Below are 22,690 nucleotides of genomic sequence, written 5' to 3' on the forward strand. Positions count from 1 at the left end.
TCCGCGATACCATATGTCCATCTTCAGTAGTTATGTTACTACAACAACTTTTTTACGTTTTCAAAGTAAATAGAAGTGCCGACAGTAATCAAACCATGTTATCCATACACATATATTAATCCTTATCCCATTAAATGATGTTTTATTATAGACTGTTTCAATACCAGCAAAATACTTTTTAAATGAAAAGAATTGGATATTCCATTCAAAAGATATAACGAATTTTTAAAAGTGTCAATCTACAGAAAATAGTAGGTATACTGTTCGAGCAGGCCGTAGTGCGGGGGTCACGGAGGAATTCTACCAATATGCGTCTTGACGGAACACAGTGGGGTTTTGGTCGGTAGGAATCCGACATAACCCACGGCCCCACGGGACGGGGTAAAGGTGATTTTCATGTGATTAAAAATTAAACCTATAGTCCGAAATATATAGTAGACTTTTCACTGTAACGATATCGCTATCTATGCGGGTGAAACCGCAGGGCATTGCTAGTAATGAATAAATTCAATTTTCAATACCTTTTTACTGACCGATTCTTAAAGGTAAGTGCTCAGTTTCTGCTACTAAATCTTTTTTACACCAATAACAATTTTACATAAGAATTTCACAATAACAAACATATGATATTTAACATCATATTTCAAGGAACATAATTTTCAGAATAACAATATAGAAAAGTAAAATATTATAAATGTGAAAGTAACTCTGTCTGTCTGTCTGTTACTCAATCACGCCTAAACTACTGAACCAATTTGCATGAAATTTGGTATGGAGATATTTTGATACCCGAGAAAGGACATAGGGTACCTTTTATTGCGAAATATCTACCGCGGGCGAAGCCGGGGCGGACCACTAGTTTCTTATAATTTTAAGACCTTACTCAACATCCAATGAATTACGTCAAAATATTCAAAGGTTGGGGTTTACTGATTGAAACTACATGTCCACAACATCAAATATTTATTCACTAAACATTCAATGATTTCATAAAACATGTTTTTAGGACCTATTATTATATTACTCAAAAGAAAATAAGGACCACTTGTTACATAGTAAAATTGACTTTTAAAAAAAGTAAACCTTCTAAAAAATAATGTGATTTTTAATTAGTTTTTTATTGCAATTATTACATTTTCAACCTCATATGTGTTGAAAACCAAAACATATTAGCCCTTATTTCTTTCAAGTAATATGTAAAATTTCTTGTATTTATAAATCTTCAGTGCTCCATTTATAAGCTTCTTCTTCCATAGCTTTTTTCTTACTTTGATTATCGAAGAATTTCTTTTCATAACCATTTGATCGATCTACTCCATCCCACCTATATCCTGGTCTGATGTTAAATCTATTTGGCGGGAATTGTCCTTTGTATGACGGTTTTTCTGTAAAATAAATAAATAAATAATGGTTGAGTATCCTACCATCTTAATTATGTATATATATAAATCTCGTGTCACAATGTTTGTCCTCAATGGACTCCTAAACCACTTAACCGATTATAATAAAATTCGCACACCATGTGCAGTTCGATCCAACTTGAAAGATAGGATAGTTTAAACATGTAGGTACCACGGGCGAAGCCGGGGCGGACCACTAGTAATATTATAAATGCGAAAGTTTGTGCGGATGGATGTATGTTTGTTACTCTCACGCAAATACTACTGAACTTAAAAACTCGAAAAACACACTTGTTATTTATTGATATAGATATTTGGAGGTGTGATATTTTAACCTTTTATAAAAACTTTATTTTATAGATACCTAATCACAAAGAATGATTTTTAGTATGTTAATGCATTTACAGACCAACAGAATATTTTAAATTCGAAGTGTATATAGATAATGTACATTAAGTTGCAAAATTCAAATCTCATCTCATTTATATATTACTAGCGGTCCGCCCCGGCGTCGCCCGTGGTACATGTTTACGTTTTATCTACATAAGAACCATCCTCGTACTTCAAGGAATATAATAAAAAAAGAATTATCGAAATCGGTTCAGCCGTTCTCGAGTTATGCGCTTACCAACACATTTTGCGATTCATTTTTATATATAAGACTAGCGGTCCGCTCCGGCTTTGCCCGTGGTACATGTTTACGTTTTCTCTACATAATAACCATCCTCGTACTTCAAGGAATATAATAAAAAAAGAATTATCGAAATCGGTTCAGCCGTTCTCGAGTTATGCGCTTACCAACACATTTTGCGATTCATTTTTATATATAAGAAGACTAGCTGCGCTCCGCGGTTTCACCCGCATTGCTCCGCTCCTGTTCGTCTTAGCGTGATGATATGCCTTCCTCGATGAATGGGCTATCTAACGCCGAAATAATTTTTAAATCGGACCAGTGGTTCCTGAGATTAGCGTGTTCAAACAAACAAACTCTTCAGCTTTATAATATAAGTATAGATTAAATAAAATAAAAAATATTTCAAATTACCTGGTCCCAATTCTCCTTTTTCTCTCTTCCTATCTCTTATATACTTGAGCATGGGATCCCCATCTCTTTCTATATCTTTCAACTGATGTTCTAAATCTCTGTCATCTTTATATCTTGCTAGTGGCTTAGCCGCTTCATGTATAAAGTGTTGTATCCTTTCTTCTTGGGCTTCTATTTGCTTGAGACTGAAAAAAAATAAAAAAAAATTGGTTGTCTGTAAAGTCGGTTTACTGGCGATAGTTGAACGTGACAACGTCCGATTGTGCTTCTTTGTCGCTCGTTCCGCGCTCTCGCTTGCACTTCAAGCCTTACATGGAACGCCTCAGAGCGAGGTAACGCCGCATGAGTCATGTTTTTTCGTGCGTGCAGCCGGCTCTAACGAATTATAAGACGTTGTCACGTCAATAATTATTTCAATTGAGTACTTTATCCTTATATTGTATTGAAATTTTATTTAACCTATTATAATTGATCATATTTAAAAGAGGAAATATATGTAAAATTGACATTAATCGTAAACTTTATTTCACATCTAACATCTTTCATTTTAATAATTGAAAGTATAAACAATACCAATAATTTATTACAAGTGTGTGTTAATAAATTTTGTTACAATTCTATCTCGATATAAAAAAAATATAATACAAAGTAATTGGTTTGTTATAATATAAGGTTTCCACTTTCCATATTACTACAAAAAATTTAATCAAAATCTTATTTTACTTACCCCTTACTCCATTTCTTATACTTTTCATCTATTTCCTTTTGTCTTTGAGCTTTTTCTAACTGTTTCTGTCTTTCCTCTGATGTCTCACGTTTTTCTAAAAGAACAATACATATATAATTTAACAATAGATACTTTAACGCTATCAGTACATATAATAAATAATTAAGTAAAAGAATTAAGAAACGAAAGTAAATTTGTGTCTCTGCTACACTATCAAGTTTAAACCATTAATCCAATATTGATAAAATTTTAAACAGCACTAAACCTTAAGAAAGATCATTAGGACTTAATCATGAAAGCTATACTGCTGTCACGCGAAATCTTAAAGTGCAAGCAAAGCTACGGGATTAAAGCTTGTTTATACACTTAACAATATAATTTGAAATTAATAATATCACATTATTATATACTAGCGGTCCGCCCCGGCTTCGCCCGTGGTACATATTTTGCAATAAAAGGTAGCCTATGTTCTTTCTCATGGTCTAAAGATTATCTGTGCCAAATTTCATCAAAATCGGTCCAGTAGTTTATGCGTGTAAACCATACATACATACAGACCTTTCCTCTTTATAATATTAGTATAGACTTACGTTTTCTAGAAACAACTTTAGCAGTCCTTCCAGAAACGTCATCAGTCATTTTGCTATAAGCCTCCTCTTCCCTTCGTCTAAAGGCTTCATTTTCTTGTCTCAATTGTACTGCATCTTGTAAACCAGCCAATTTGCCTTCTAACGTTTTAGCCATCTTTTTATTACTCGGTGGCGGACTATCACTACTCCTTTTATAATTTCTCTTATCATCTCTTCTTGGTGGAGATAAATCCGAATCGTCATCTCTTCTACTCTCTTTTCTGTATTTCTCTTTGTTTTTACGTACATTTCGATCTGGTGTGTCAGAATCTGAATAGCATCTCTTACAATTACTTTTATCCGATTTTCTTTCTGGGGAAGGTTTTCGTTTCCTAGGCAACGATAAATCGGAATCCGCGCTAGATTCTCTCTTTCTAGATGGTTCGTTTTGCTTCTGTGATTTCCTTGGCGGTGATAAATCGGAATCTGATGATCGTTTATGCGATTTACTTTTGCTCTTTGAACTTTTATGTTTTTTCGATCGTTGTGGGGAATCGGATTGTGATCTGTCTCGCTTTGGTTTCTCCTCTACTGGTTCCCATCGACTTTTTCTTACTCTCTCTTTGGTTCTTTCATTAGTATCTTGACGTGAATTCGAAGCGTCTTTTCGTCGAGGTGGACTAGAGTCACTGTCATTTTGATGTTTTCTTGAGCTTTTGCCTTTTGATTGTTTTCTTGGCGGTGATAAATCTGAGTCGTTATTTTGTCTTCTATCTTTATTCTTTCTTGGCGGACTTTCGTCGCTATCGTTTTGATACTTTCTAGAACTTTGGCTTTTTGATTGTTTTCTTGGTGGTGATAAATCTGAGTCATTTTGTCTTCTATCTTTATTCTTTCTTGGCGGACTTTCATCACTATCGTTTTGATACTTTCTAGAACCTTGAGATTTTGATTGTTTCCTTGGCGGTGACAAATCTGAGTCATCATTATGTCTTCTATCTCTATTTTTTCTTGGCGGACTTTCATCACTGTCGCTTTTATTACGTCTTTTTGAGCTCTTCTCTTTATTCCTTTTCCTTGGTGGTGATAGATCTTCGTCTTTATTATTTTTTGAACTATCCTTCCGTCTAGGTGGACTAAAATCACTATCACTAGCGCTTCTAGGCTTTTTGGCAGGGGCGTGTCTGTCTTCATTAGATCGTTTTCGAGGTGGTGATAAATCTGAATCGTTTTTCTGTTCATCTTCCGAATCGCTATACATTTTGCCGAAAATAACTTCATTTTCTTTTTCTACCTCTTTTTTGTCCCTTTTTATTTCTTCTACTTGCAGTTTCGAGTTGAAACCATCATCCTGAAATAGTCAAAACTTTATCAATGAAGTAATTACTAAATTATTCCTGTTTACAGTAATTTTCTCTCATATTTCAAGTTTCAACATAATTATATGGCATATATTTGAAAAATCAAATGTCACCTGAGAAAAATTTGTCTACAACAAGCAAAAATAGAGATGAACTTGAACATAATATATTGTACCTTTATTAGAATAAATCTAGAGCATCTATCTTATGCCTCCATTCATTAACTTAAAAATCAAAATATAGAAAATCAGTAATAACAAAAAAAATTAATAATCATACCTGATTGATAACTCTCCATTTGGAGCTAGAATTGAATAATTCAGCCTTTTTCACCTCCTCAGGTCTCTCGTCAATGATTCCTGCAATCTGCGGAGCGTCTTCACCTTGATCTAGAATATCTAATTCATCACCATCTAGTGCTTGCATTTTCGATAGGTCTAAATCATCATCTATTATTTTGAATCTGGAATTAATTGATACTTTATTATTTTGAATGTACTTTATTGTTTTCATAATATTTGCATATTATGAAAACATAAAAAAGGAAATATTAGAAAAGAATTAATCGTAAGTAGTTATCAGCAGCTCAGTGATGCAATTTGAATTAAAATTCAAAGAAAGATTATGTATTTTGTTGTGTATTGAATATATTTGAGGTGAGTATTTACATTTAGCTAAAAAATATAATTAAAACTATCAAATGACTAAATCAAGAAAAATTCTTCTGGTAATAAATCCTTTAAAAAGAAAATTTGACTAGATGTATGAAAAAGATGTAAAAATTTTCTATAGTAGAACAAGACGTCACATTAGTAAAACTAATTATGGGTTGGCTTTAGTTAACTGCCGCACGAATTTGTTGGAAATATTTATATTTTTAGTTAGCTAGGTAATGTAAGATTGTAATTCCAAAATATTATCGTTAGGAAACTTGTAGTTTTTTAGTTATTAATTTTTAAAGTTAATATTTTTTTGTGCGAAAAAAGTGCATTTATCCGTTTTGTTGTGCAAAAAAGCGGACCAAGACGTTCCATTTCACTGTACTGTGACTTTACGCTGCGGCCGGCGAGTGCCAAAAGCGATTTTAGGGCGATTCCTACTCAAACAAAAAAAAATCTACGTAGGTAGGTTAAAAAACTATTAAACTTTTATTTTTAATATCCAAATAGGTAGCGAGGAGCGAAGCGACGAGCGTGTTAGGTTTACTCTTGAACTGCCGCACGAGCCGAGCGAGCGAAGCGAGCGTGCCGCGGCAGCGGCCGGCGAGTGCCAGAAGCGACTAAAGGGCGATTCCCACTCAAACAAAAAAAAACGTGTGGCACTCGGGGACTGCCGCGGCAAAGCTATTGCATAGCATGCCTTCAAGCCGCACCTCCGTGCCCGTCGGAGTGGGGAGCGTGAGGTTTTTCGTTACGCAATTTCTGGATTCGGTCCCCGCGCTCAAGGCCCGCGATAGAAGCTATGCAATAGCTTTAAAAAAATCTACGTAGGTTAAAAAACTATTAAACTTTTAGTATTCAAATAGGTAGCGAGGAGCGAAGCGACGAGCGTATTAGGTTAACATTTGAACTGCCGCACGAGCCGAGCGAGCGAAGCGAGCGTGCCGCGGCAGCGGCCGGCGAGTGCCAGAAGCAACTTTAGGGCGATTCCCACTCAAATAAAAAAAACTACGTAGGTTTTCACAACTTGTTTGTATTTTATTTATGTAGGTATCGTAAAATTTTTGTTACACCAATTCCATACATTTTGAGGTTAGAATAGGAAAATTGATTTTTCTCCAAAACTATTGGTTTCCTAACTTTCCCCTTTTGGTGGGAGGGTCCCCCCCTCCTCCCCACCATCCCCCACCCACATAAAACCTATAATACGTGCGGCAGTTCTCTAAAGAAACCCCCTAATTATGATTATTAATGCATTTTTAATAGTAGATATGGTAGGTTTATCATAAGTATAATGAACAGTCTTCCTTAACAAGGTCTTAGTGTAATTTGACTAGAGAATGAACTATGTAGTAATGATATTATCAGAATATACTAGCTTATATTTCACATAAGCAAAGTATAAATATAATATTTTAATTCAATAAACATAAATTTAAAAGTAATTCTTACCCCTTGCCTTTCACAACCTTCTTCTTCTTTTTCTTTTTTTCAGATGGACCTCCAAGATATTTTTGCAGGTATGCTTTCTGATCTATTTTTGCAGCCATTTTAATTACCGTTATTTGGTAAATTAATAACGGACAGTTTCACTAAATATATCAGTAATAACCACAGTAATAACATCAATGTTCACAATACGAAAACAAGAAGTTTTGACTTTAGAAATTATGGTTATTTTAGTGTCATGTCACGTCATGTGTCAACTGTAAAAGTGTAAGACCTTATGACACTCATGAATGACTGTCAAATACGTCATGTACATGTCAAATATCCTTAGCTGGGTTGCCACTTTATAGAGAACTAGCTTTTTCATGCGGCTTCATTCGCGTTGATAAAATATTGTATATTGTGCTTTTATGTTAAGGTAAAATAAGGCTGTATTGTATAATATTAGATTGTATTCTTTTGAAATTGACACAAAAAACAGGCATCAATTTTGATTCCCCATACTAATAATTTCATTTGAATGTAATGGTCATAATGTAACATAATATTACTCAAATATAATAATATAAAGACGAACTTTGAACCAATTCAAGTTGGTTTTGCCAGGTAAGTATAATTCATATTTGGTATTAAGGTAAAAAGGAAAACTATCTACTGCAGTAAATTTATTGGCATATGCACAAGGTAGGTAAATTGCGATTTATTAACAATAACTAAGAGGCGTTTCGATTGTCCATACAATATCCATTAAATTAGAAGGGTATATTCAGTTTCTGTCATATTCATCATCGTCATCATCATCATCACGGTCCCGGAGATCAGTCCGATCGCTGTCCAGATCTCGTTCCCTCTGTAAAATAAACATGAATCAGTTATTGTAAAATTGAAATATTTTGTTATTGAAATGTTGTGTATTCGCGCAACTTATTTAACGCGCAACAATATTAATAATTATTCACAATAATTGCAAAATTCTGACATTGTGAACAACATTCATGGCATTCTCACACTTCAACAGAAATTGAAAACCTAGTGCCTTTAGAAAACAAGTGTTTGAAATTAATTACTGTTATGCACGTATAATAGATTTGTGATTTTTGGTTAGTTACAACTGAGTACATTTTTTATTTATTTTTTTACATTTAAATATAAAAACTAAATTATTATCTGATAGCATTGTTAGTGTATGAGTCTACGAGATAGAAACCTTCCGACATTAATTATTTGTGTATAATTATTACTGACCTTGGATTTACATTGAAAATTAGCACATAAAATTTTCTTACAGTTTCGGTTATCAGACATACAAACAACGAATAATAATTTGTTCAAGTTGGTACTTACTCACCAATAAGACATATCCATTATTCTAAAACAAAAATAAATATGAATACAATCGTTCTTATGTGGAAAATAAAGAGAAAACTGAATAATTTATTATTTAATGTTTTATTTAATAATTTTTGGTCAAAATGCTGTGAAAATATTATTAATTGCAGTGTATTCCTCTCCACTGTTAATATTCTTGACTTACGTGTTTCGATGCTAATTGGCTAGATTTCACTGAACCGGGCTGTAAAAAAAATTAAGTAAGTCTAAGGCCGCGTTTCCATCTGCAAGAAAAATTCCGCGTTTCCACCTGCAAGTAGACTTGCAAGCTGCTGTCAGACAGACTGTCGGACATTTCTCGCGGAAGTTTTCTTGCAGGTGGCTAGGCGGCCTAAGAAATAAATGCTTTTTTACAGATTATCGCGATTTATTAAAATGGCAACAATTTGTAGTTAGTGTAGGACAAGTGTAGGACTTGTGTAGGTAAAGTAACGTTGATTTAATCTATTTTAATAAAAATTCTACCTATTTTTCATTACTAAAAGTAATCAAAATGGTTCAATAGTTTGGAAGCATGGACGAAAAAATTTTAGTAGGTAGGGTAGGAGGTTTCGGTAGGGGCGCTTTTCAAATCCCCATATATGTATAATATGCTCTCGATGACGAAACGAATAGTTTTCTTGCTCGCCCTTTAGTTTTATTTAGTTTAATTTAATTTCTTAGACCCTATGCCTTTCCTTAAGTAGGTAATATTGTATTATATAATATTAATTATATTTACCAGTTTATGGAGAGACACAGCAAACTGGAAAATATTTTTATGGTTACTTTAAAAAAAGTTTAAATTATTTTGTATCATTATAAGAAAGGCAAAGGTAAAAAGTTGTTAATTGAAACGTAAGCTAATGCCATAATATTTTTTCACTTACAGGTCTCTGAACAGGGATTGGCTCCTGAAATATAAAGTAATTTTATTAAAAATACTACTGACACATAGTTTTGATATACACTTTGTATTACAATAATATAAGTACTTGACACTTGTATCTAAACAACATTTAAAATATGTAGAGTAGGTCTATATTTAATTTATCAATTAAGGCATAATCATCGTAATTTTGTTTATGTAAATAAAATTAATATAAGTTATGAAATTATTGAATTGCTTTTTGCAAATCCTACTAATATTATAAATGCGAAAGTTTGTGAGGATGTGTTTGTTACTCTTTCACGCAAATTCTACAGAACCGATTACACTGAAATTTAGCACACATATAGAGGGTAACTTGGATTAACACATAAGATAGGTTTTATCCCCGAAATCCCACGGGAACGGGAACTATGCGGGTTTTCCTTTGAAAACGCGGGCGGAAATAGTTTATAATATAAGAAGGTAAACCTTAAACGTATTAGTATTTGGTAATATTTCATTGCAAACATATCAACAAATAAAATAAAAAAGTACGAACCGCTCTAGGCACGGAATTGATACTAACAGGTCGAGGCTAAAAACAAATAAAAATAATAATATAATTATTTATTATTACAATAAATAGTGTAGGTACACGTAAGCTATAATAATAGAAAAAGCTTATAAACAATTTATGTTCCATATAATAATCGTGAAAATTAATAAGAAATCTGCTCAATTTTTATAGAAAAATAAAAAAAAAACTTTTTTGAATACCGCGGCCGGTCTGACAGGAATAGCTTCATGTGGAGGATACTGTAAAAATCAAAACAGTATTTATTACATTTATGCACAAAAAAACTTTTTATAATTTATGTTTTATATTTACTCTTCAACTCTTAATAAATTACCAATAGGTTACTTGTAACTTTACTTACATATTGGAAATTCAAACTCTGCAATAATTATTAAAACATATAAATAAAAAATATATGAAAATGGCTTCCATATCGTATTTTATAAACTTACTACTTTACGTTACTTTTTTATTTCTTTAATATTGTGTTCAAAAATTAAATTCTAGTAAAAGTATCCAAAAATTAATGTAACTTACGCCTAAATTATGTACTTTTGATCCAGGAACCTATAAGAAAGTAGATTTTATTAAACGTCACAAAATTGTAATATTTTTAAGTCGGAGTCTATCACTCTATGCTATCACTACACCATAGACATATTATGTTCAAAAAATAATACTTTAAAATATTATTATAGTCTGTCCACTATAAGAATTGCTTTTTGACAGCTCGACGGGTGATACCAGAAGTGATGTTCAAAAGATTATCGATTGTGATACCATTTCAATTATAAATTAAAAATATTATCATAAATCGAATCAGGTACGTAAATAATAATTACAACGTAAACGTACTAATAAGATATGTAATAATAAGACCACATATCTATGCATTGTATGTTAAAACTAAACTAAACTAATATTTTATTATTTATTGGTTTCTATCTTACAATTTGGTTGTCTTTACGTTTAAATTATATAACATAATAGAAGAGTTATTCTGCATCGGATATATTTTACAGAGTATTTCTGTCGATTATTATAATCTATCGACCCATCATTGAATAATTCTGTGTAGACATCACTAAGTGGGCGGGACCTGTCCATGAAGAACGATAATTATTTGTATGACATTTTAACATAGACAATACAATCCTTCATAGGCGTGAAGCTGTCAAAAAGCAATTAATATAATGGACAGAGTATAGACTTTCTGTTAATATTCCAGTTAGAATAATTTTGTTTTATCGAATGCACGCGCATATTTTTTTTTTCAAAATCCTATTTATTTAATGAGTAATTTACGTATAAAGGGAAATAAATAGATATTGTATTGTATTGTATTGTATATGTATATTTAATTAGCAAAGTATTTACATGACTGATTACAGCTGGTCTCTGGAACAAAAGAAAATATTATTATTTCAAATAATTACTTTAATTCACAAATAAGGCTTAAAAAGCGAACTAAATAATATTTCAACATCCTAGAACCGATATGCTAGTTAAAAATCGTTTTGTTTTAGTTTCTTTCCTCGAGAATTTATTACTCACGTAAGATACTTTCAAAACCTGTGAAAAATGAATTATTATAACTTATTTAATCTATTAAGTTTTAAAAATAGTAATTAATTAATGTATTATTAGTACTTACACCACGACCTTTATATTTCTGAAAAAATAAACAAAAATATGATCTTAGTATTTTTCTGAATTCGTCAATTCCTCCAAGTTGTTAAGTGTTGTTAAGATCAAATTAATTATGCAAAATAAGATAAAAAAAGCTCGTCCATTTTTTACAGTCAGAAAAATAAATGAAATTTATTTATTTATTTATTTTTTCCATGAAATAAATTTATACAAATATCTTATTTTTAAATATTATGTCTCTTATTTAATGAGTGCTAATAATTGTAATTTGTAAGTGTTTTTCAATTCTTTTTTTGATGATTAGTTTTGAAGAAAATTGAATACAGAAACTTCAAACTTACCGAGGCAATTTGATCTAATTCTCTTGCAAGTAAGTCTAGATTAGAGCTCTGAAAATAAGATTAAAACTCTTAGTAACCGAAATTTTTAATAAGAGCAATAAGTTATATTTTTATAGGTGTGATTTTAAAAGCAATTCAGTTGAGCTTACAAATAAAATAAAATATTATAAAAATTTTACTTACACCGTCATTTGGATGCTGGTGGAATATTTATTATTAATTTGATGTGTAAATAATGTATATATAATAATATAAAGTAAGAAATGACCGTTACATTTATTTAGGTATTTTGTTCGCATCTTTTAAAGTTGTTGAAAAATTAGGAAGAATTTTCAAAAAATCGAAAAAATTACATTATTTAGTTGGTAATCGCAAGTAATTTTATTCAATTTATAATTATTTCTTAAATGTAAAGAAATGACGTGTTCATTTGTATTACAGATACAATATTTAACTTGAAATTTTATCGAAAATTACCTAATTACCTCTCAATAATTACTAATATTTTTCCATTCAGGTAGGTATAATTTATCTGTACCTAATTCTAGCATTATTCTAAGCAAAAACTAATAATAATTTAATATTTACAGGATGCACTGGTACTGGACCCTGGAAGGAAAAGTATTATTTAATATCCCCAAAAAATTAACACAACATATTATATAAACACTAGAAAAACATATTTGTTGTATTAGAAACAACCTAGTAATAAAACATAGATATACCCTCAGAGATTCGATGTCCTCTTCATTTCTATCCCTAAGACGTGCTTCCCGCCTCTGTAATCAATAAAAATATTTATAATATAGGTAACCCTGGACCATAGACAATCATAATATCCATTATAGAGTTATTAATTATTATTTTCAATGGAAATTCAAATAAAATATGAGATGTTTCATCGCGGTAATAAGTAGCTTATACTTAATATGTCAGTCTCTATCTATAACTATCTCCAGAAATAAAAGTTCTGTAGAAAAATTGCTACATTAAGACGTGAAAGAAAGACTAACAAACATAACATAATATTCTTTCGTATTCATAATATTATAGCAAGGTACTACGGTACCGGAACCATGCGTTCGACCGTTTTTCATGAGAGACTTAAACATTTGCCACCCATTTTCCCAAACTTATCTTTATTATTATAGTTCAAGCCCACAGACAGATGAAAAAGGGAGTATACTTATCATATTATACATAAATTTTTAATTAAAAATACTGTGAGGGACATTCATCCAATTATTATTGGATGGCAGGATGCCGCAGGATGCCGCAGGTGAAGCCTGAGGGCAGAGCCTATTATCATGTTACTTTTTGTAGTTGTAAATGAAACATTATAACTAAAATTAAAGAACGATATTTAAGCAAAGTTTTAATACAAAAAATATCAATATTATGAAAAAAATATTAATATTTAAGTACTTACATCATCATCGCGATCATCGATGAGCTGTAATAAACGTGTTTTAATCTTATATATAAAAATGAATCGCAAAATGTGTTGGTAAGCGCATAACTCGAGAACGGCTGAACCGATTTCGATAATTCTTTTTTTATTATATTCCTTGAAGTACGAGGATGGTTTTTATGTAGAGAAAACGTAAATATGTACCACGGGCGAAGCCGGGGCGGACCGCTAGTCTATAATATAAAAATGAATCCCAAAATGTGTTGGTAAGCGCATAACTTGAGAACGGCTGAACCGATTTCGATAATTCTTTTTTTATTATATTCCTTGAAGTACGAGGATGGTTATTATGTAGAGAAAACGTAAATATGTACCACGGGCGAAGCCGGGGCGGACCGCTAGTTAGTTATAAAAATAACAGATTAAAGTAAGACAATAAATAAATTACCTTTAAGCTAAGGCTTTGCAATCTTCGTCTATTTTCGAGCTATAAAAATAAAAATACATGCATTAATTTGTCTAAGTTTTTAAAATATACAATAAAATTTTGTTTTTTAATTACAATTAGGTACTATTTAATGTTATTGTTATTAATAAGCAAACCTGTCTGTCCTCATCATCATCGTCGTCCAACTGAAAAATAATAATTAATTTATCATCTGTGTTGTTTTATGGCAATAATTTTTTTTTTTCAGAAATAAAGACATTCGAATTTCAACTGTTAGCTACAAAAAAAATGTGTGCTTGTACTAGTGTACACACGTAAGAAGTGAAACTTCTTTATGACCTTATTTTTCAAAAAATAATTCACTATAATATGCAACTTTACAGAAATACGTCGAATCAAAGATGGCGCGTAACGGAAAAATGTCACGCGTAACGAAAAAAATGTTACACTAAATTTTTTTCCAACCCCGATAAAGAAGTTTCACTTCAATAACAGAATGACGAAACTTAAAATAAGTATTAATTATTTAGTCCTCTACGGGTGAAATAAATTTTCAAAGTCACTCGGTCGGTGGCTTTTGAAATTAACCATTTCAATTTCTTTAAGTAAAATCTTTAAAATTGTATAATGTTTATATAAATATAAATAATGATATTACCTGTTGATGTTGATGTCTCCTGTGTTGAGAGTGCTGCAATACGAATAAGTAAAAAAAAAAAAGTTATATCATAAACTTAACAGAATGATACAAAACCTCAAATCTATACTTGAATAGGGTGAAACCGCGCGGCACAGCTAGTGACTTATAAATGGGATTCAAAAGTCCTACTAATATTATAAATGCGAAAGTTTATGAGGATTGTTGTATGTGTATGTATGTTTGTTACTCTTTCAGGAATGGAGCAGCAATTGCGCTTTTGAGAGAAAACGAAGTTGCTAGTGTGAAAAATAACTATATTTTAGAATTCAAAATAATTATAACCTGTCTGTCGTCATCATCGTCATCATCAAGCTGTAAAAGAAATAAATTATTTGTTGTTTAAATGAGTTTTTTATTTAAATATTACCTCTACCTTATTTTGAGTGTCTTTTTTTAATCCGGATTTTATATTTTTAGCAGATGATTTATTAAAAAACAAATTGCACAAAATATTACTAATATTATATGGAGAATGGAGATAATTACATTATAGAATATTTTAAAGTTGTCTGGTTTAAACTCATCAATATAATTGAATAATTATTGTATTTTTTTAGTAAAAATTACCTGTTGGTGATGATACCTCCTCCTGCTTTGCTATTGTAAAAAAAAACACGTAGGTATTAGTAATTATTTATATAATTTAACTCAATAAAAGGTATAATTTTGACAAGTCCATTTATTTCAACTAAGCAAAAAGAACTACATCACTATCAAGTATCATCAAAATCTGTTTAGTGGTTTTCGCGTGAAAGAGTAACAAACATGCATACATTTTTCTTACTAACAGGAAAAAATGTAATTGCTTTAAAAATATATACTTACCTGTTGTTGATCCTCGTCGTCGTCGTCATCTGGCTGTTAAAAATATAAAAGAGATTATAATTTTTCTATAATATTATGATAAAATTTATCAAGTGGCAACTAAATGTCGAGATTTATTCACTACTAGCGGTCCGCCCCGGCTTCGCCCGTGGTACATATTTCGCAATAAATGGTAGCCTATGTTCTTTCTCAGGGTCTAAAGATTATCTTTGCCAAATTTCATCAAAATCGGTCCAGTAGTTTATGCGTGAAACCATACATACATGCATACAAAGTTTTCCTCTTTATAATATTAGTATAGATAACAGCTGCTTAACAGCTGAACTAAAACCATATATTTTTTAACCAAAATCGGTAAAACCAAGAAACCTATAATTATTTAGGTAACTAGGTATGTATAATAAAATAGTATCAATTACTTTTATTTTTGTTATCTATTTATTTGCCTTAAAACAAGAAAAACAAATTAAAACCGGCTCTTCCATTTAGATTATTATCTTCTGCCCACGCCGTAAAATAAAAATATTTCTGGGTTCAATAACCTTTAAAATTACTGAAGTAAAATTAACTAGTTTCAACTCTCAGCTTTGCTTGCGTTTATTCGCATAAATGCACCTTATTCCATATTACGATCAAAATCTGCCAAAAGTCATCGCAATCTGTTCTTAAAATTTTTGAAGTGAAACTTCTTTATCGGGGTTGGAAAAAAATTGAGTGTAACATTTTTTCGTTACACGTGACATTTTTCCGTTACGCGCCATCTTTTTCTTATCCCTACCACGCGTGATTCGACGTATTTCTGTATAGTTGCATATAGTAAATTATTTTTTGAAAAATAAGGTCATAAAGAAGTTTCACTTCTTACGTGTACACGCACACATTTTTTTTTATTTTGTAAGAGAAACAAACATGCTTGCAAAAATTGTGTTTTAAAGCAGTGGTTTTAGCCGATCTACTACATTAGGTACTATTTTTACTTAATAGTTTAAATATTTTTGGAACTTATCAGATCACTAAAATAGGCAAGCATGACATGCTTTGTATTTTTGAGTACTTCAGACTAGATAAACATATTTATTATTATAAAAACTTACTACTTACTTACTTAGTACTAAATTTAACTAAAATATACTTACCATAGGTGCCGCTAAAGCTAAAGCCACGCAAAGCCCAAAAATCAACAGCCTCTTCATTTTAATAACTAAATAATGAGGATTAATTCAAAATACTCCTATTTATACAAAACACCATAGAAAATTACTAATTACTAATATAATGGACTTAATCGCGTGAAATTTCATACAAGATTCAATTAAATTTAGTCAGATTTTTAATTTCTCTTGTTGTAGATAGAGATAAGCAAGTTAAGGCTTTACGTTCGGCTTTGTTTCATAATTAAGAAGTATGTTTGAAGTCTATGGTTCTTTTTTACATTGCAAATGTTTATTTATATATAATTGTACTTGTATAAATGTACTTAGAAATAATTTTATTTTATTTATATGTGATATCCATAGATATAAATATAGGTAGAGCTGAACAATTACATATTTTATAAACTAGCTATAAAGTTTGTTTTATGTTTGAATGAGCTTATCTCAGGAATTTGATTTTGTTTTATGTTGGATAGTGCCTCACATAGTATAATACATAGATAATATTACCTATACACTATAACAAAAAGGAACGACGCATCAATTTATCTTACAAAAATAGCGATAGCCTTGTGATAGTCTTTTGCGAGCAGATAAAGCCGCGCTCACAGCTAGTATTATCATCTGAACACTGCGTACGTACATCACTTTTATTGATCGAATCTACGTCCCTTGTGTCAAAAGACAAAATTATTAACCACTGAACCCAGAACTTATTCATTTAACTAAAAGACCGGGAAAAGTATATTTTAATACAATAAGTCTAATTTAGTCATGGTACCGTTAATTATTCATACGTATTGTAAATATAGAGAAAAGGATGTAGCCGGGAACGATCGCTGGTCGCATAGCAACGGTTGCTAGGCAACGGTCGTATAGGATAACCACGAATAGAGGTCGTAATTGAGAGGAGAATGGAGAATGCATTTTGCAGAAAAACTTTGTAGATATTTCCATGTACGTAATAACATAAGATACTCTATGAAGAACTGTAAAACTATGTATAATAGGTAGGTATATTATTTTTTACTTTTGACATTAATTTTATCTGCTTTACGACGAGGTTAATAGAATAAAATAACATGATGCGCTTATTTCTGTATATAAATCTATTGAAGTACCTAAGTACTATTTTTAGTTAATTTTAATTGGAAATATTTATTTTTCATTTCACTATTAAAAAACTTGAAAGAAGGCGAACAGAATGAACAAATTAACTACCTACGTGTTCCCATTTTTCTGAATACCCTTTTATTTGTATAATTACCGAGCATAAAACAAATAATATCTGATGATTTTTTTTAAACAACCATTTATTTATACCACCAAACATCTATTGATGTAACATTTAAATCAAACAAAATACCCTCTACACATCAATTACTCTATACTATCTCCCAGACAACATGACGCCAATGAAAATCCGTTTTCCTCCCCCCCTGTACCATATCATCGATACACGGTTTCGCCGTGTTCCACTTATAACAATACGTTTGATGGCTATCGCTATTCTATCGTTAAAATCAATTCAACGGATCTCGTGGTAGCGGCCGCAATAATGTCCGACTGACATCGATAGCTGTGTTTTTTTGGATTTCTTTATTTTGGATGTCACTAATGGATACCGTGAAGTTAGGACGTTCTTGATAAAACATTTTGGTAACAGAATAACAACTTTCTTTTATCTGACTAATCCTGCTAATATTTATAGCGACGTTTCTATGTAGATTGTAGGTATTGATTCATTCAGTTTTGAATGTATGTTCGATTCCTTTTTAGAGATTTTCCTTAGCGTGATGATATACAGTATACTTGTAGCCTTCTCCGATAAATTGACTATCGAACAGTGAAATAATTTAAAATCGGGTCCATGGTTCCTGACATTAGCGCGTTCAAGCAAACAAATAAACAAACTTCAGCTTTACTATAAGATAGATTAAATTTTAGGTTCTCGGTAAGTCTGTGAATAAGAAATTTTACAGATAGACCATTCTATATCTAAATTAAATGTTAAAAATTTAATTACAAATACACATAGTCGAACATGCTCTAAGGTCGAAAACGTCGTGCAGTTTAATTGACGTAGGATGTGACAGGCATGAGGCAGGGAGGCGCGCCGTTTGCAAGTGACACATGCCGTCTAAAGACTACCATTGTATAGGTATAGTAAGCCAAACATACATGTGATTGGCTCTACATGGGATTACAGACAAACTTGAAAATCGTAAAAAAACATTTGATTAAATTGAACATTAAAAAAAGAGCGTGTGTGTCAGAAGTGAAACTTCTTTGGCAAGATTCAAAGATACCAAAATCGTCGCGTTACCTTGACATTTTACTCTCATCTGAAACTGAAATTAGTTTCCCTTCAAAAAATTACATCAATATCGGTCCAGCTTTAGGTCCAGATGTTGAAGAGGTTCAGTGTTATATACACAGACAGAATCTTACGGAAAGATATCAACAAATATACTGACTGACTAGTAAATAATAAGTAATGATGTAGTTACAAAAAAACTCTATCATAATATAGTTTTTATTCGTAGGTATTTAAAATAAATAAGAAATAATTTTCACATGAAATTGATAGTTTCAAATATATAGCAGATTAAATCTTATTATTATATAGTTGAATGTGAGTAATGGTCAAAAACCCTCCTGCTGAGTTGACAATAAATTATTTTGTTGAGTCATTTTATCTTGAATAAGAACTTGATGAATCAGATTAAATGAATATAATATCTTTAGTTCACCAAAAGATTATTATGTATTAAATATTAACTAAAACCATAGACTAATATATATATTTATTCGTCCATGCTAAAACTAAGGACTTGAAAGTCCTAGTTCACTGTTACATGTTTATTGTTATTTTATAGAAAATCGCAGTTTCAATCGCGGTCAAAATCACATATTTCTATAGCTCTTGTTTTATTCTGACCTATATTACTGAAAATTTTCATTCAAACCCGCCCAGTAGAATTCGTGAAAGACTCACACCATACTGACAAACATTCACATTTATAATATTGTCAGAAGTACGATATAGAGAATAAATTCAAGGATATAACGTGATACCTATTATAGGGTTTTTAAAATATATATATAGTATCGCTTGATAGTCGAAAATCAACCTGTTACCACTGTTCCACTGCACGTATCGTGATGAAACACATATTCGACTAATCTGCATTGTAATGCCGGTCACTAAACATTCGCACGAATACGCAAACCTTCAAGCGTAGGCCATTTGTAAATGTAATATCTCTACCACAGATATTATAGTACAAACATTCGTACTATGTACGAATGTTAGTACGTGACCCAGGTAATACAAATAAAACACAATACAATGTTAGTCTGATGTACAATTACTGTGAAGTTTCATCCAAAACTGTCTAGTAATTTTTTGGTAAAAGAGTAATAAAACAAGTTCAAGTTACCCTCTTGTGCATTTCATGCATTTCATGAAAAGATTCAGCAGTTTTTACGTGAAGGAGTAACAAACAAACATATATAATATATATTCATCCTCACAAATTCGCATTTAATAGTAGAACTATTTGCGTGATTTCCTTGCAAACAATTTCTAAGTTGAGATTGATATAGTTTCTCAGTATACAGGAAGATAGCATTAATCTCAACGAGTGGACCTTTGTAGTCGGTTCATTGAACTTCATAAGCTGTCATGTAGACTGTTGGTTTATCATTATGTACTGTTATAATATCTGCTCTTATAATTAGCTGAATTATAAATATAGACAAAATCTTTTAAAATGTAGGTTTATAAGTGTTAACTTTTGATGGTATATTTTATTTGATCAGTAGAAATCTAATATCTCCATACAAAACTTAAGTTAACTAACAAGTAACAGTTTTGATACTAACGACCAAGTGTCATAACATTTAGCTTCTTTTTTCAGCTTCTATCTAAACCACAGTAATTCTTGCGATTAAATGATTGAACATAACATAATTCAAAGGTTCAATGAAAGCTTAATTATACTCAGATAGATTTCAATTCAAAAAATTAAAGATGACAAGTGCCTAAACAATGCAGTTCTTTATTGTAACAATTATTTTGTTTTGTTTATTTTGGTGTGAAAAGTACAAGAACATAATATTTCCCTTAATACAGTTGCAATAAAGTTAAATCGCTAATAATCAAAATACTTTCAACGCAATAAAAGTGAATTCTACCAACCTAACCTGAACCGTCTGAAATTGTAGACCAATTGTATTTGACAACAGATCAATCAGAACCATTTCAAACTGTCCTTCGCAAATGTTGCCGTCTGCCCCACACCCCACGCCCCTATAGAACTATACTATAGTTTGTATGATAAATGATTTATATGGAAATCATTTTTTTAAGGTTTAATAGGAAGAAGATCTAGAAGGTGGCTAATAGATAGTGAATTAAATAATATGTTTTTCATATCATTATAGTTAATTTTAAAAATTGCATTCATTTTTGAGTAGGTAACTATATTTTTCTGTAGAAATTCTTCAATTCTGATATGAATAGTATTAAAGGTAAATTACTAAATGCGTGCCTTTAAAACAAAACAAAATGATAGTTCAATGTTTTGAAAATGACTCATTCAATTAATCATGTTAATCATGTTAATCAAGAGTAACGTAGCTTTCTTTTACGTAAAACGTTAAATACTTATCGAGTCCATCCATAACAAACAAAATTGACAACTAATCTTTTCTTTTAAAAGATAAAAAAGTAAAAACGGCCAGATTATTCCATGTAACACCCCAAAATCGTGGCCCTTCTTAAAGTGAACCTGTCCATTAATCACGGGATGAAATTTTGTTCCCCCTCTTTCTGTTTACAGGAAAACCTCTCTTAAAAATATTAAGGTCATAAGACTAAAGATTGCGTGCAGTAATATTCATAAATCGTGTTGTATGTGGGAGTATAATGAGTTAGAATATGAATTCTGTTTAATTAAATGAAAAAAATATTTAACAGATGTATCGTCGTCTGACAACTATACAAGAAAGATTTAATTGAAACTAGCTTTCCACCCGCGGCTTCGCCCGCGCAGTCAAAGAGAAACCCGCATAATTCCCGTTCCCGTGAGATTTCCGGGATAAAACCTATCCTATGCCCCGGGGTAAAAAGTAGCCTATGTCCTTTCTCGGGTATCAAAATATCTCTATACCAAATTTCATGCAAATTGGTTCAGTAGTTAAGGCGTGATTGAGTAACAGACAGACAGATAGAGTTACTTTCGCATTTATAATATTAACTATGGATGGATTAGCCAATTTTGTCGTCTCTATAGTTTTTAATTGTTACGTCTAAATGTAACAATTAAAAACTATAGAGACGACAACACTACATAATAATTTTGTGAAATTAATAATACTTACCTATAGTAATTTCCTTTCTTGTATTATGTGTGTTCTAGTATTTAACTGCTGTGTATCTAACATGTGAAAAACAATATACAAATCAAAGAAACAAATGTAATATTATGTAGTACTATTTCGGATTCAGTAGAAGGCACCCGTATAAAAAGTAGCCTATGTATTCATTGTAGTTAATTTCATACGGATCCGACTTTCAGCAATTTTTGCAAGAGTAACAAATAAACATTTCACGATTGTAATACTAGTAGAACATTTACAAGATACAAACTAACAGACAATAACAATAATTATAAACGTTATTCAATTGTTTTAAACCAAATAACCCAATGAATCTCCCTTTCAAGGCTTTAAACCTTCTATTAATAGCGTAAATCGCGTGTCGTTGAATCTGAAATCAGATTTGTAACGAATGAATCGCCCAATTTAGCAGATTGCTTGTGGATCCATAATGACAGAGACATGAAGCATTAACGTACCTAGGGTGATTTTCCACTAATAATAATTTGCGAAGATGTGTAGCGAGGAATGTGTTTTTTAATAAACAATAGTTTCGCTTCAAACTTCAAACTAAATGATGCGATAAGATAGGTTCTTTACAATCACATTTCTCGCTACACATCCTCGCACATTATTGGTGGGAAAGCATCCTTAGGGTTCATGTTCTTAAAGCAGTATTATTTCAAGTGTGGAAAAACGACAGCGCTATATAGGTCGCCTAGCGCTATCACTTTCCCACACTGGAAATAA

At 31.2% G+C, this 22,690-nt stretch overlaps 2 protein-coding genes and 1 long non-coding RNA gene across 3 annotated transcripts; all 3 read right to left on the bottom strand.

The window, feature by feature from the left end:
- Positions 1-946: 946 nt before the first annotated feature.
- On the bottom strand, positions 947-7,402 carry LOC149896809 (uncharacterized). Its single transcript, XM_090117228.1, has 6 exons — positions 7,214-7,402; positions 5,382-5,565; positions 3,763-5,092; positions 3,173-3,266; positions 2,446-2,630; positions 947-1,385 (listed from the first exon to the last, which is right to left on the bottom strand). Exons 1-6 carry the CDS (start codon positions 7,309-7,311, stop codon positions 1,213-1,215), a joined length of 2,064 nt encoding a protein of 687 aa, XP_089973354.1. The 5' UTR covers positions 7,312-7,402; the 3' UTR covers positions 947-1,212.
- Positions 7,403-7,911: 509 nt separating this feature from the next.
- Positions 7,912-8,787, bottom strand: LOC149896810 (uncharacterized). The gene is made up of 3 exons (XR_016458271.1): positions 8,745-8,787; positions 8,559-8,579; positions 7,912-8,060 (listed from the first exon to the last, which is right to left on the bottom strand). It is a non-coding gene; the product is annotated as an uncharacterized LOC149896810 (long non-coding RNA).
- Positions 8,788-10,184: 1,397 nt separating this feature from the next.
- LOC149896811 (uncharacterized) lies at positions 10,185-16,594 on the bottom strand. The gene is made up of 14 exons (XM_090117064.1): positions 16,538-16,594; positions 15,402-15,434; positions 15,144-15,173; positions 14,859-14,888; positions 14,535-14,567; positions 14,032-14,061; positions 13,877-13,915; positions 13,447-13,470; positions 12,743-12,796; positions 12,606-12,626; positions 11,404-11,424; positions 10,564-10,593; positions 10,388-10,405; positions 10,185-10,265 (listed from the first exon to the last, which is right to left on the bottom strand). Exons 1-14 carry the CDS (start codon positions 16,592-16,594, stop codon positions 10,185-10,187), a joined length of 501 nt encoding a protein of 166 aa, XP_089973190.1.
- Positions 16,595-22,690: the final 6,096 nt, after the last annotated feature.

The sequence above is a fragment of the Colias eurytheme genome, chromosome 27 (genome assembly GCF_061535395.1).
Source record: "Colias eurytheme isolate Ceu_HAF_F1 chromosome 27, ilColEury1 Martin Lab GWU primary, whole genome shotgun sequence".
Classification (NCBI taxonomy): domain Eukaryota; kingdom Metazoa; phylum Arthropoda; class Insecta; order Lepidoptera; family Pieridae; genus Colias; species Colias eurytheme.

Excerpts from the sequence above, each read along its gene's own strand:
- LOC149896809 (XM_090117228.1), bottom strand. The coding sequence starts at position 7,311 with ATGGCTGCAAAAATAGATCAGAAAGCATACCTGCAAAAATATCTTGGA. Across the intron at positions 5,566-7,213 it reads AAGGTTGTGAAAGGCAAGGG|ATTCAAAATAATAGATGATG; the intron begins GTAAGAATTACT and ends AATTAATTCCAG. Across the intron at positions 2,631-3,172 it reads TATAAGAAATGGAGTAAGGG|TCTCAAGCAAATAGAAGCCC; the intron begins GTAAGTAAAATA and ends ATTTTTTTTCAG.
- LOC149896811 (XM_090117064.1), bottom strand. The coding sequence starts at position 16,594 with ATGAAGAGGCTGTTGATTTTTGGGCTTTGCGTGGCTTTAGCTTTAGCG. Across the intron at positions 14,568-14,858 it reads ACGATGATGACGACAGACAG|CACTCTCAACACAGGAGACA; the intron begins GTTATAATTATT and ends TTCGTATTGCAG. Across the intron at positions 12,797-13,446 it reads TCGATGATCGCGATGATGAT|AGGCGGGAAGCACGTCTTAG; the intron begins GTAAGTACTTAA and ends TATTGATTACAG.